Raw genomic sequence first — 13,758 nt, 5'->3', positions numbered from 1 at the left:
TTCACAGTTCATACTTTTTGCTATGGTAATCCCTGAGGTAAAAGCAGGTGCATGTACCCTGCACACCTGTGTGGTAGGTCTATGTGCAGTTCCTCCACTGCCTGCTAAGCATAACTGAGCTGTTCTGAGTGCAGCTCACCTCTGGGTACATTTACACGTAAATGTTAAGTATGTAATGCAAATGATGTTAATTACTAACATAGTTCAGTGTTCATTTGGCCTCTCAGTGTCAAGGTTACAGCATTGATTTGTCTTGTCAGATGGTTAGTTCCTTTCCACAGGATATCTGCTTTGAAAAGGCAGGTTGCTCTGACTCTTGCTGCTCTAGGAGGAACTGCTGATGTAACCCCGTATGGAACAGTAACGTATGAGATAGATAGTCATTCTGTGCTCATATTTTAATGATGGGCTGAAATTAATTAGTATTTTAGAAAATTTAATCCATTGCCAATGAGCCTGATTGATTGCTTTTCAGTCCTGTCCTTCCAAGCACTGGTATTTGCTGAGTCAGACTCAGTCTGTGTAATGTGGTATGTGAGTAATGTAAGGTAATGTAGCATTTGGTTGGGACTGCTGTTGGTCCTCTGTCTTTCAGAATGGCTCCTGGATGAAAGGTCTTGTTATTGTGAGACCACTCTAGGAGTACAGTGACCACAAGGTATTTTCAGGACCAAAGGACAATAGGGTATCTATGTTTTTTCTCATCTTTCATCTAAAGATCAATTTTTTCCTGACACTTGCTGTCTCTTACCCTGGATTCCCCCCAAAACCCAAGCATAAAAAAATGGAGCAAGGAGGCTAATAGCACAGCTGTAGAGAAATTTGTCCTCTGAAGACCAATAATAAAATCAAAACTGTTTCTTTCTTCTGATCCTTCCTTTGAGGTATGCAGGAAGAGTCATAAACAAGTATACTCATCAACCTTGTGCTCCTTGTGGGCAGATTTTATCCAAATCTGTGTCCCTTGTGCTACCTGCTTTACAGCTACATTGCTCTGAAACACTTTTAGTTTAGATATGTCTCTATAGCAACTCTGAGTGTGGATTCTGAGTCCATGTGTTATTTGGCAACATGATGTCAGCAATGATCTTCCATCTGTGTTGATCCCTCACAGTTTTCTGAAATAGTCAGTTAATTGTACATCTGTAAGCGACTTAGTGTGACTGGCTTATTCTCCAAGTTACAGCTTGGATACTTTTTCTTTAGTTTATGAGCCTTGACCTATTTGTCTTGGTTTGCCTCTGAGGAGGTAAAATTATAATGGGTTTTGCTTTTGGGGTCATCAAAATGAGGTCCCTAGATCAATAGTTTGTTTCAGCAGCTCCTGTGCCCCCTCTGCTAATCCCTGGGTTTTTTTCTGCCACTACCACAGTGCAAATGGTTGTGGAGACATGCAGTGAGCCAGACCTGGCAATACTTCTGGTTAGAGTAACCAGAAGTCCTGGTTTCAGCTGGGATAGAGTTAACTGTCTTCCTAGTAGCTGGTACAGTGCTATGTTTTGAGTTCAGTATGCGAACAATGTTGATAACACTGATGTTTTCAGTTGTTGCTCAGTAGTGTTTAGACTAAAGTCAAGGATTTTTCAGCTTCTCATGCCCAGCCAGCGAGAAAGCTGGAGGGGCACAAGAAGTTGGCACAGGACAGAGCCAGGGCACCTGACCCAAACTGGCCAACGGGGTATTCCATACCATGTGACGTCCCATCTAGTGTATAAACTGGGGGGAGTGGGGGCAGGGGGAATCATGGCTCAGGGACTAATTGGGTGTCGGTCGGCGGGTGGTGAGCAATTGCACTGCGCATCATTTGTACATTCCAATCCTTTCATTATTACTGTTGTCATTTTATTAGTGTTATCATTATCATTATTAGTTTCTTCTTTTCTGTTCTATTAAACCGTTCTTGTCTCAACCCACGGGTTTTGCTTCTTTTCCTGATTTTCTCCCCCATCCCACTGGGTGGGGGGGGAGTGAGTGAGCGGCTGCATGGTGTTTAGTTGCTGGCTGAGGTTAAACCACGACAGTCCTTTTTGGCGCCCAACGTGGGGCTCGAAGGGTTGAGATAACGACAAACCTGACCAGAGCTTGTTAAAACAAATTTGTTATAAGCATTCATTATATCAGTCTAATAGTCGCTGGTCATTATGTTGATTTATGTGTTCTTAGAGTTGTTGCTCTGGTTTTTAAAGTTCTGTTATGTATCACCTTGCCTGCTGTATGTAGTCCCTCTTCTGCTGCTTATCATCCATGGGAGGTAGATTAAGGTTTTTGCTTTGATGTATTGTATAACACTGGTTTATGGTATGATAAAGTCGTCGGCTGTGGGATTAATCCGGTACTTGCACTCAGCATTGTCACCTTTATACTGTGGGAGCCATCTGTGGGAAACTATTAATAATTATACCATTTACCTTTCCTCCTTGGAAAACCAGTCTATGGGCGGGATACCTTTCTTCCCCTCTCCTTTCTCCTTCAGTCCAGTTACAATGGTGTTTGAGAATTTTGAAAAATTTGAATACTCTTGGGATGTTGGGACCGGCATGGTCCTAGCCCTACTGCTAGGAATTAGCATGCTTCTGAATGTGGTTCAGCTCTCGTTTAAGGTTAAACAACTATTTAAGAAAATCACCCAGAGATCTGCCCCAAGGCTGGATAATTATGAGTGGCAGGGTGTGTGGGATAGTATGGGCAAGTACCTAGAAAAGTGGGCACCTCCAATGTTTTGGAAATTCACCCCTGAACAAGTGCAGAATCCAGAAGAACTAGTACAATATTTGGAAAAGGTATGCTGTCACCCCGGCAGCTCCAGAGAGATACAAATTACTGCGACGTGCTGGGGCCTGGCCCATGCCTATCGAGCCCTGTTCGACACCACTCAGTACCCTCAAGGGGAAGAGAAGGTCTCTGGACCTAACAACAAAACGATGAGCACTGCGGTCACTCAAACCTCGGCAACGGGCACTGCGGCCCCTCCAGCCCCGGCGACGAGCACTGTGGCTACCCAAACCTCAGCGACAGACACTGCAGCCCCTCCAGCCTCGGCAATGAGCATGACAGCTACCCAAACCTCGGCAACGGGCACTGAGGTCCCTCCAGCCCCAGCAACGAGCACAGCAGCTACCCAAACCTTGGCAACAGACACTGTGCTTATCCAAGACCTGGCGAGTGGTACTGCAACTGAACCAGCAGACCAACCTGCACCAGTATCAGTTGCCCCCGTACAGAAAAAGAAATATACAAAAAAATCAGTTCTCTTAGCAAAGGATGAAGGCGAACAAGGGTCATCATGGGAACAGGAGGAAGAGGCAGAACCAGAGGTAATAACCCGGTCCCTATCCTTGAGTGAGCTGCGGGATATGCGAAAAGATTTTGGCCGCCGTATAGGTGAGCATATTATCACCTGGCTCCTCCGATGCTGGGACAATGGGGCTAATAGCTTGGAATTAGAAGGTAGGGAAGCCAAGCAGCTGGGATCGCTTGCCAGGGAAGGTGGCATTGACAAGGCAATTGGAAGAGGGACACAAGCCATCAGCCTCTGGAGGCGACTCCTGTCAAGTGTGAAGGAAAGGTACCCCTTTAAGGAAGACGTTATATGTCAATCAAGCAAGTGGACAACCATGGAAAAAGGTATCCAATATCTGAGGGAATTAGCTGTGCTAGAGACAACCCACAATTACCCAAAGATCCAGACGAAGTCCAATGCACACGACCCATGTGGCAGAAGTTTGTACTGAGCGCACCATCGTCCTATGCCAACTCACTGGCAATAATGACCTGGAAAGACGAAGAGGCACCGACAGTGGATGAAGTGGCTCGCCAACTCCGTCAATACGAAGAAAATCTCTCCTCCTCCCTACAAGCCTGCATTTCGGCTGTGGAGAAGCTGTCCGAGGATTTCCAGCAATTCAAAGAGGAGATGTCCTATTGCCCACCTGTAAGGACCAATGTCTCAGCTATTAGGAGTGAGCGCTCCTCTGCCCAAGAGAGAGAATATAGAAGGTACACACCGTGAGGTGCCCTGTGGTTTTACTTATGTGATCATGGAGAGGACATGAGGAAATGGGATGGAAAACCTACCTCAGTCCTAAATGCACAGGTACGTGAGCTGCGAGGAAAAAACACCACAAAAGGGGATTCTACCAGGAAAAATGCCGCTCCGGTTTCCAAACAGAGTAGAAGGGCTGATCTTATTTCTGATCCTCTTGAAGGGACTTCTAGGCCAATTTTACGAGAAGTGAATACTGGATACTCTGACCAGAATTAGAGGGGCCCTGCCTCCAGCCAGGTGGAGGAAAGGGATAACCAGGTCTATTGGACTGTGTGGATTCGATGGCCTGGCACGTTAGACCCACAGGAGTATAAGGCTCTAGTAGACACCGGCGCACAGTGCACTCTAATGCCATCAAGTTATAAAGGGGCAGAACCCATTTGTATTTCTGGTGTGACAGGGGGATCCCAAGAGTTAGCTGTATTGGAAGCTGAAGTAAGCCTAACTGGGAATGAATGGCAGAAACACCCCATTGTGACTGGTCCAGAGGCTCTGTGCATCCTTGGCATAGACTATCTCAGGAGAGGGTATTTTAAGGACCCAAAGGGGTATCGATGGGCTTTTGGTATAGCTGCCTTGGAGACGGAGGGCACGGAACAGCTGTCTACCCTGCCTGGTCTCTCTCAAGACCCTTCGACTGTGGGGTTGCTGAGGGTTGAAGAACAACAAGTACCAATTGCTACCATGACGGTGCACCGGCGCCAATATCACACCAACCGAGACTCTCTGATTCCCATCCACAAGTTGATTCGCCAACTGGAGAGCCAAGGAGCGATCAGCAAAACTCGCTCACCCTTTAATAGTCCCATATGGCCCGTGCGAAAGTCTAATGGGGAGTGGAGACTAACAGTTGACTATCGTGGCCTGAATGAAGTTACGCCACCGCTGAGTGCTGCCGTTCCAGATATGCTAGAACTTCAATACGAACTAGAGTCAAAGGCAGCCAAGTGGTATGCTACAATTGACATTGCTAATGCGTTTTTCTCAATCCCTCTGGCAGCAGAGTGTCGTCCACAATTTGCCTTTACTTGGAGGGGTGTCCAGTACATTTGGAATCGATTGCCCCAGGGGTGGAAACACAGCCCCACCATTTGCCATGGACTAATTCAGACTGCACTGGAAAAAGGTGAAGCTCCGGAACACCTGCAATACATTGATGACATCATCGTATGGGGCAACACGGCAGAAGAAGTCTTTGAGAAAGGGAAGAAAATAATCCAAATCCTTCTGAAAGCCGGTTTTGCCATAAAAGAAAGTAAGGTCAAGGGACCTGCACAGGAGATCCGGTTTTTAGGAATAAAATGGCAAGATGGACGTCGTCAGATCCCAATGGACGTGATTAACAAAATAGCAGCTATGTCTCCACCAACTAATAAAAAGGAAACACAGGCCTTCTTAGGTGTCATGGGGTTTTGGAGAATGCATATTCCAAATTACAGTCTGATTGTAAGCCCTCTCTATCAAGTGACCTGAAAGAAGAATGATTTTAAATGGGGCCCTGAGCAACAACAAGCCTTTGAACAAATTAAACGGGAGATTGTTCACGCAGTAGCCCTTGGACCAGTCCGGACAGGACAAGATGTTAAAAATGTGCTCTATACTGCAGCTGGGGAGAATGGCCCTACCTGGAGCCTCTGGCAGAAAGCACCTGGGGAGACCCGAGGCCGACCCCTGGGGTTTTGGAGTCGAGGATATTGAGGATCCGAGGCTCGCTATACTCCAACTGAAAAAGAGATATTGGCAGCATATGAAGGAGTTCAAGCTGCCTCAGAAGTGGTTGGTACTGAAACACAGCTCCTCTTAGCACCCCGACTACCAGTGCTGGGCTGGATGTTCAAAGGGAGGGTCTCCTCTACACATCACACGACTGATGCCACGTGGAGTAAGTGGATTGCACTGATCGCACAACGGGCTCGCATAGGAAACCCCAGTCGCCCAGGAATTTTGGAAGTGATCACAGACTGGCCAGAAGGCAAAGATTTTGGAATGTCGCCAGAGGAGGAGGTGGCATGTGCTGAAGAGGCCCCGCTGTATAATAAACTGCCAGAAAATGAGAGGCAATATGCCCTGTTCACTTACGGATCCTGTCGCATCGTGGGAAAGCATCGGAGGTGGAAAGCTGCCGTATGGAGTCCTGCATGACAAGTTGCAGAAACTGCTGAAGGAGAAGGTGAATCGAGTCAGTTCGCAGAGGTGAAAGCCATCCAGCTAGCATTAGATATTGCTGAAAGAGAAAAGTGGCCAGTGCTCTATCTCTATACTGACTCATGGATGGTGGCAAATGCCCTGTGGGGGTGGCTACAGCAATGGAAGCAGAGCAACTGGCAGCGCAGAGGTAAACCCATCTGGGCTGCCGCACTGTGGCAAGATATTGCATCCCGGCTAGAGAATCTGGTTGTAAAAGTACGTCATGTAATGCTCACATACCCAAGAGTCGGGCCACTGAAGAGCATCAAAGCAACCAACAGGTGGATCAGGCTGCCAAGATTGAAGTGGCTCAGGTGGACCTGGACTGGCAACATAAGGGTGAGCTATTTATGGCTCGGTGGGCCCATGATGCTTCAGGCCATCAGGGAAGAGATGCAACATATAGATGGGCTTGTGATCGAGGGGTGGACTTGACCATGGACACTATTGCACAGGTTATCCATGAATGTGAAACATGTGCTGCAATTAAACAAGCCAAGCGGTTAAAGCCCCTGTGGTATGGAGGGCGATGGCTGAAATATAAATATGGGGAAGCCTGGCAGATTGACTATATCACACTCCCACAAACTCGCCAAGGCAAGCGCTATGTGCTCACGATGGTGGAAGCAACCACTGGATGGCTGGAAACATATTCTGTACCCCATGCCACCGCCTGGAACACTATCCTGGGCCTAGAAAAGCAAGTCTTGTGGCGACATGGCACCCCAGAATGAATTGAGTCAGACAACGGGACTCATTTCTGAAACAACCTCATAGACACCTGGGCCAAAGAGCATGGCACTGAGTGGGTGTATCATATCCCCTATCATGCACCAGCCTCTGGGAAAATTGAGCGATACAATGGACTGTTAAAGACTACATTGAGAGCAATGGGGGGTGGAACTTTCAAACATTGGGATACACATTTAGCAAAAGCCACCTGGTTAGTCAACACCAGAGGATCTGCCAATCGGGGTGGCCCTGCCCAGTCAGAATTTTTACATACTGTAGAAGGGGATAAAGTCCCTGTAGTGCACATAAAAAACATGTTAGGGAAGACAGTCTGGGTTACTCCTGCCTCAGGCAAAGGTAAACCCATTTGTGGGATTGCTTTTGCTCAAGGGCCTGGGTGCACCTGGTGGGTGATGCGAAAAGATGGGGAAGTCCGATGTGTGCCTCAAGGGGATTTAATTTTAGGGGAGAATAGCCAGAATTAAACTGTATATTAGTTGCTATATAACCCTGCTACTGTATGTTATCCTTCTATAATTGTTATATGCTATATCCATAGTACTATAGTAAGAATCACTTAGATCAAGCAAGAAAAGAACTGTGATAAAACTGAGCAAAGCGCAGTAGTGATGGAACCAGAACTGACTCCAGCATGCAATAATCCAACGGTGCACACCATCCTCCTGCTGCGCCAAATGTCACCTGCTTGTCACACCTCACTGAAGCCCAATTCTGCTCTACCGACTGAGAGGACTTTGCACCATCCCTCCTGCCCAGAAAGACTGGTATGACAGATGGAGCCCAGAGTCGGAAACTAAATGAACTCAATGAACATTTTATGAACATGACCCATGAACTAAAGGAATGATATCTCTGTGTGTGTATACATATATATATATCTCTCTATCTCATTGTTCATATGTCTTAAAGGGATGCAAAGGTGATGATGATTGATCAGGATGTAACTAAAGGTATGGGAACTGTGCATGACGTCAATGGTATAGAATAAGGGGTGGATACTGTCCTGGTTTCAGCTGGGATAGAGTTAACTGTCTTCCTAGTAGCTGGTACAGTGCTATGTTTTGAGTTCAGTATGCGAAGAATGTTGATAACACACTGATGTTTTCAGTTGTTGCTCAGTAGTGTTTAGACTAAAGTCAAGGATTTTTCAGCTTCTCATGCCCAGCCAGCGAGAAAGCTGGAGGGGCACAAGAAGTTGGCACAGGACAGAGCCAGGGCACCTGACCCAAACTGGCCAACGGGGTATTCCATACCATGTGATGTCACATCTAGTATAGGAACGGGGAAGTGGGGGCGGGGAATCGCCGCTCGGGGGACTGGCTGGGTGTCGGTTGGCGGGTGGTGAGCAATTGCACTGCGCATCATTTGTACATTCCAATCCTTTCATTATTACTGTTGTCATTTTATTAGTGTTATCATTATCATTATTAGCTTCTTCTTTTCTATTCTATTAAACCGTTCTTATCTCAACCCACGGGTTTTGCTTCTTTTCCCGTTTTTCTCCCCCATCCCACTGGGTGGGGGGGGAGTGAGTGAGCGGCTGCGTGGTGTTTAGTTGGTGGCTGGGGTTAAACCACGACACTTGGCAATAAAAATCCCTCTGTGAGGCTTCCCCCCCCCCCGCCCCCAGCTAGATCATTTCCTTTTCCTTTTTCCAGGATTCAGTTGTGAGCACATGCCTGACTTCTTTCTGGTGAGTCCCTGTATTTCTGTGATATCCTACTGTTTGTCTCAGCTAGGGAAAAGGTGTAGCTGGTCTAGGTTAGCTAATCCATGTTGAATTAGCTTGACAAAAATTTGGACATTTTCAGTAGTTCCTATTGCCTTCTGACTTCTAGCTAACCATCATCATACATGTGACAGTAGAGCTTAAGTCTTTTCTGCAGTGCTAGGCTTCTACAACTCTTTAAGTCTCCACTGAATAAGATTGTTTAGTTGAGTTATTAATTCCCCAAGAGTGTGGGAGGCTTCCTTCTCCAGTCTGCTTTTGCAGAGCATTGAATCAATCAAATGTAATTTGCCTGTGTTGAAAAACTGGAATGCAAACATAATTTCATGGCTTCTGGGTATGAAAAAGTACCTTTCTAAAGCAGTTCACTTCGTTAATTTGCTTAGCATTGTTTTGGGGTTTGTTTTTGTTTGTTTGTTATTTGTAATCTATTTCTTTTTCACCAGTTAGTTCTTACTCATCTCCACAGAAAACTCTGTCTCTTTCTGAAGGTACCTCTTCAGGTTTTGCAGATGTTTACGTCTAACTTGCCCCTAGATGCACAAGCAATACATCTGAGTCCCAAGGCAGTTATTGAGTTTGGGTTGTTGAAGGCTGTTTGGTATCTTAAAAGAGTAAAAGGGAAGAATTTATCTCCATTTGCTAGTGTATATTAAATTCTGAAATGTCTAAAGGACAACTGGACTGTCAGATGTCACTATAAATTATATTGAAGTTAATCCTGTAAAAGACACTGAAGCCTGTCGAAGCCTGTAAGACAGTAATACTGGTTGAATTTGGAATCTAGGTTATTCATCCAGTTGCGAGCCTTTAATGTTAACTGAACTTCTGCTAAATTTCCCTTAACATTGCACTTCAGTCTGTTTATTTTGTATATTCACTTTGCTGGCATCCAAAGGTGACCTTAGTATAGGCCTTCATAGGCCACCCTGAAGTTCTTTCTAGACTGAGGGTTGCTGCTCCCCTGATTAATGGCGGTAACTCCTAGATCTTTCTTCACTACCCAGAATAACCTGGGTAATAACCATAGCAAACCTTGGTGTCCTAAGATATTCCTCTGAAATGTCACGTACAAGACCAGTAAATCTGAGCTACATTGTTCAGGTCAGAATTGGTATGCGGGACTCTCAAACTGTTACAGAATCACACAGAATCACAGCATGGTTTGGGTTGGAAGGGACCTTTGAAGATTATTCTAACCCTCCAACTGTTATTAGTGTTCCTCGGGTGGAGAACAAATTCTGTATCCAACAAAACATATTTATGGTTTAATTCAATGTCATTTTAACATTGTTGAGATTTTTTCAGCCTAGTTAATTTTTATTATATTCTGTGTCAGAAAGCTACAATATCCTTCTTTGTAGAAAAACTATTTGGGCTATTCTCATGAAGATCTTAGAGCTGCATGCAAAGGGGTTTGATATAAAATAATTTCTTTATTTTTAATGAGAGATGTTGCTGTGGACGGCTGATTGGAGATCACCCAGGAGTAAACTGTAGCTGGCCTGTTTATCAGACTGCCCCACAGATAGATGGTGGAGAATGGTCTGTGCAAAAACACACAAAGACAAGTCCAACGGATGCATTTGGTACAATCAATTTTCAAGATGGAGATCACACTTACCATGCCAAGGTAATAGATGCTGGGTTTGTGTATATGACTTCTTTTTATAATTTCAGCATAAGAAATGCAAAAAGTGGTGTTGGGTGAATATCAGATTGCTTGTCTTAAGAGGGCAGGGGAATCTAAAAGTAAGTCAGGTTGGAGTGTATGTACAATACTTTTACATTGAACTTCACCGTGATTAAGCGTAGTCTGTCTTGCTGTGTGTATTGCTCACTGATGTATTTTTGTGCTATCATGTTAGTGGTATTGTGAAAGTTCTAATCCTGCACAAAATCTTTAAGACATTAATGCTGAAAACTTTGTAAGATCAGTTTCTTCTCTTGGAGTATTTAAAGGTTGTTTATTTTACCCATTATTTTTCTTCCAGTATATTAGACTCTCCTATGATAGCAATTTGGATCAGCTGTTGCACCTGATGGTTAAAGAATGGCAGATGGAGTTACCAAAGCTAGTGATCTCTGTTCATGGAGGCATTCAAGATTTCAAGCTTCCCTCAAAGGTCAAGCAGGTTTTCAGCAAAGGATTGGTGAAGGCTGCTGAGACTACAGGAGCATGGATAATTACAGAAGGCATCAACAGCGGTAGCATAATTATTTTTCTTTGTTTCAGTCTTCTGCTGGTGTTCTTTCTCTGCATACAAGCATATACATTTAAGGCAAATATAATGACATTTTTTGATAATTTCTGATATTTTAGCACAAAATGAAGCTTTTTTTTTAAGGAACAATGATAATTCAAAGAATGACATCATGTTCCTCTGCTGTTGACAGGCATTTTGAATATTTTTAATATTTTTTTTTTCTTAAAGAGCAGAGTATTTTGCATGTAGTAAGAAACACTGATAGTAGATAACCAGAACTTAATTGCAGTCAGTTTTATCTGCTTCATTAAAATATTTAGGTTCTGAGGACTGTGATTGGTGGTTTTGAAACAGTTTTCAAATCTAAATTTAACTTGTGCTTTATAATTAAGAAAGTTCTGAATTAGGATAGTACATTAATTAGCCTATTAGTATCTGAAACTCCTTGTAGACTACTCTTAAAAACTGAGGGGATTGGTAAGCCATGGAACTGAAACAGCTGTACTTCTTTATCTTTTATTCAATCCGGTGACCATACAGGAGAACTGTCCTGTGCACTTACATAAATAATAAAGTTTTATGGAGGTAGAAAGCACCATTAGCAACATATATGAGTATTATTAATTAGAAATATGTGTTGAGTTTGAAGCATTGGTGCATTACGTCTGAGCGTTACAATTCCTGCATTGCACGTCGAATATAGAAGCTGGGTGGGATGGTTTGTTTCTGGTTAAAACATAACCATAGAATAAATTAAATGATGGGAAACCCTTTCATTGGTGTCCTGTAGCAGGTCTCCAAATGTAGAAGAAAAATGATGTTTTAATTATCTGTTTAGGAGTGTCCAGGCATGTGGGGGATGCACTGAAAGGCTGTGCCTCACCACACCTAAGAAAGATCTGTGCTGTTGGGATTCCTCCATGGGGTATCATTGAGAACCAGAGGGATCTCATTGGAAAAGATGTGAGTTGGACACATTTTAATAATAAAAGCCTTCATGTTCAAGGGGTGTTAGCTTTCTTGTATGCTTTATTTTCTGCTTGCTTCATTTCACTGGTTTGATATTTTTTCTCAGTAATAGAAGCTTAGATTTTGCTCACCAGTAGAATTCTGTGGTATGTTGAGGGACTGTATTTTGCTTTTTTTATGTAAATGAATAGTTTTAAAATATTTCTCTTCTTACAGGAAATTGCCATTCCTTTTTGAAATTTTGTAGTTAATTAAGCAATTCTCTTGTGGTTACAAATGATGTATTTCTATATTCATGTGATTCAGGATGAGCAATCAGGTTAACGGTATACACAAATAGGCTATAAATATGCATGATTTTTATTCATAAACTAGAACTTTATGTGAGTGCCAGTGTGGGGGCACAATCTACATCACTGTCTAAAAAAACTTGACAAGGTGAAATCTGTCCTGATAAATGATAGCTTACATGTTTTTAATGGGAATACACCCACAAAAAATACGCCATTGTGTTTCAACTGTTGCAAAGAAAGGCAGGCAGTGACTCTCACTAAGGACCACAAGCCTAATCAGAAATGCTTTCTGTGGTATTAATTGTGGTTTTGTTGCTGTTAAGAATCAAATGAAAACCCATGTTTGAGTAGAGCAGCAAAAAGTGTGATGGAGGCGTTCAGAAGATCACAATATGATGAAGAAACACATACAAGCGAGGCAAGATAAATGGTGATATTTTGTTGGTTTCTTTGAAGATCTTTTTATTTTGGTTTTCTTAGGTAGTTTGCCTGTACCAGACTCTTGGTAATCCACTCAGCAAGCTAAGCACCCTCAACAGCATGCATTCTCATTTTCTAATGGCAGATGATGGGACAGTAGGCAAGTATGGGAATGAAATGATGCTCAGGAGGAATTTGGAGAAGTACATATCACTTCAAAAAATACACACAAGTGAGTACTGCTGTGGTCAGCTTTATGACAGAAAAGCCTGTCCTAAAAATAGTGGAGGTAGTTGACATTTCCTGTTGCATGTTGTACATCTTCATTTGCCATAGATTTCACTGAGGTTGAAAGTTATTAATTGCATGTGTCTTGAACCTGAATATCAGGAAAATGAAAAGGACAGCATTTTTATAAAGCATTATGCGTTTGGGCTAACTTGCATTTTGGTTTCTTAGTTGTAGAGACATCTAAATGACTCAGGTTATTTAGTAAGTATTGCATTTGCTCACTTTGTAGTTTTTCATGGTCTCTGTATCAGCACTAGATAGTTTCCCAGCATTTTTCTAGGTGGAAAAATTGTCACATTCAGTGGAATTCAAATCCTTCTTCCCCTGTTCATTACTTTTGTCCTCATCACTCTTCTATATTGCAGACCTGTGACCTCCTCAGGTACAGAAACAAAGACTGGTTGTGAAAGGAATACCTTCAGCCAATGTTTGTTTGTCAGATTATGTATCTTCCATTGTTTGTCTGTACAATGACTGAGTTACGGCATAGAAATGATGAATGAAATATTTATTATGTAGACAAGTATTTATTTTTATGTACTAGATTGTATAAATTATTTGGGGAAGTTCACTCTTACCTAGTGATTTAAATCTTGTGGTATGTTAAAAAGACATTAGAGTTATGGTGTTGAATCCTTGTTTCCTTTATCTTCTCACATTATAGTATTTACAAACTTAGAAACTTAGCCAATTTTTAACATGTTCATATTTAGAGCTTCTTATTCATCCTCTTATATCTTTTCTTACTATGAGATTTTGCAGGTCAGACTTTCAGTTGTTTTTCCATTTCTATTGCAGCTTATTTGAAATTTGTTTCTGATTATTAAAAAAACCACCCTGCTTGCTGTAAAACTTGAGAAAGTC

At 43.0% G+C, this 13,758-nt stretch overlaps 1 protein-coding gene across 1 annotated transcript in view; it reads left to right on the top strand.

The window, feature by feature from the left end:
• The window catches only part of TRPM6 (transient receptor potential cation channel subfamily M member 6), a 98,502-nt gene that overhangs the window by 22,867 nt on the left and 61,877 nt on the right, over window positions 1–13,758 (top strand). Inside the window, exons 5-8 of the mRNA XM_052776589.1 lie at window positions 10,167–10,347; window positions 10,709–10,922; window positions 11,760–11,884; window positions 12,664–12,835. Coding sequence (XP_052632549.1) covers window positions 10,167–10,347; window positions 10,709–10,922; window positions 11,760–11,884; window positions 12,664–12,835 — 692 coding nt within the window. The remainder of the gene's footprint in view (window positions 1–10,166; window positions 10,348–10,708; window positions 10,923–11,759; window positions 11,885–12,663; window positions 12,836–13,758) is intronic.

The sequence above is a fragment of the Harpia harpyja genome, chromosome Z (assembly GCF_026419915.1).
Source record: "Harpia harpyja isolate bHarHar1 chromosome Z, bHarHar1 primary haplotype, whole genome shotgun sequence".
Classification (NCBI taxonomy): Eukaryota; Metazoa; Chordata; class Aves; order Accipitriformes; family Accipitridae; genus Harpia; species Harpia harpyja.
Note: the sequence above shows the minus strand (reverse complement) of the source record. Positions and strands in the feature narration are given on the sequence as shown.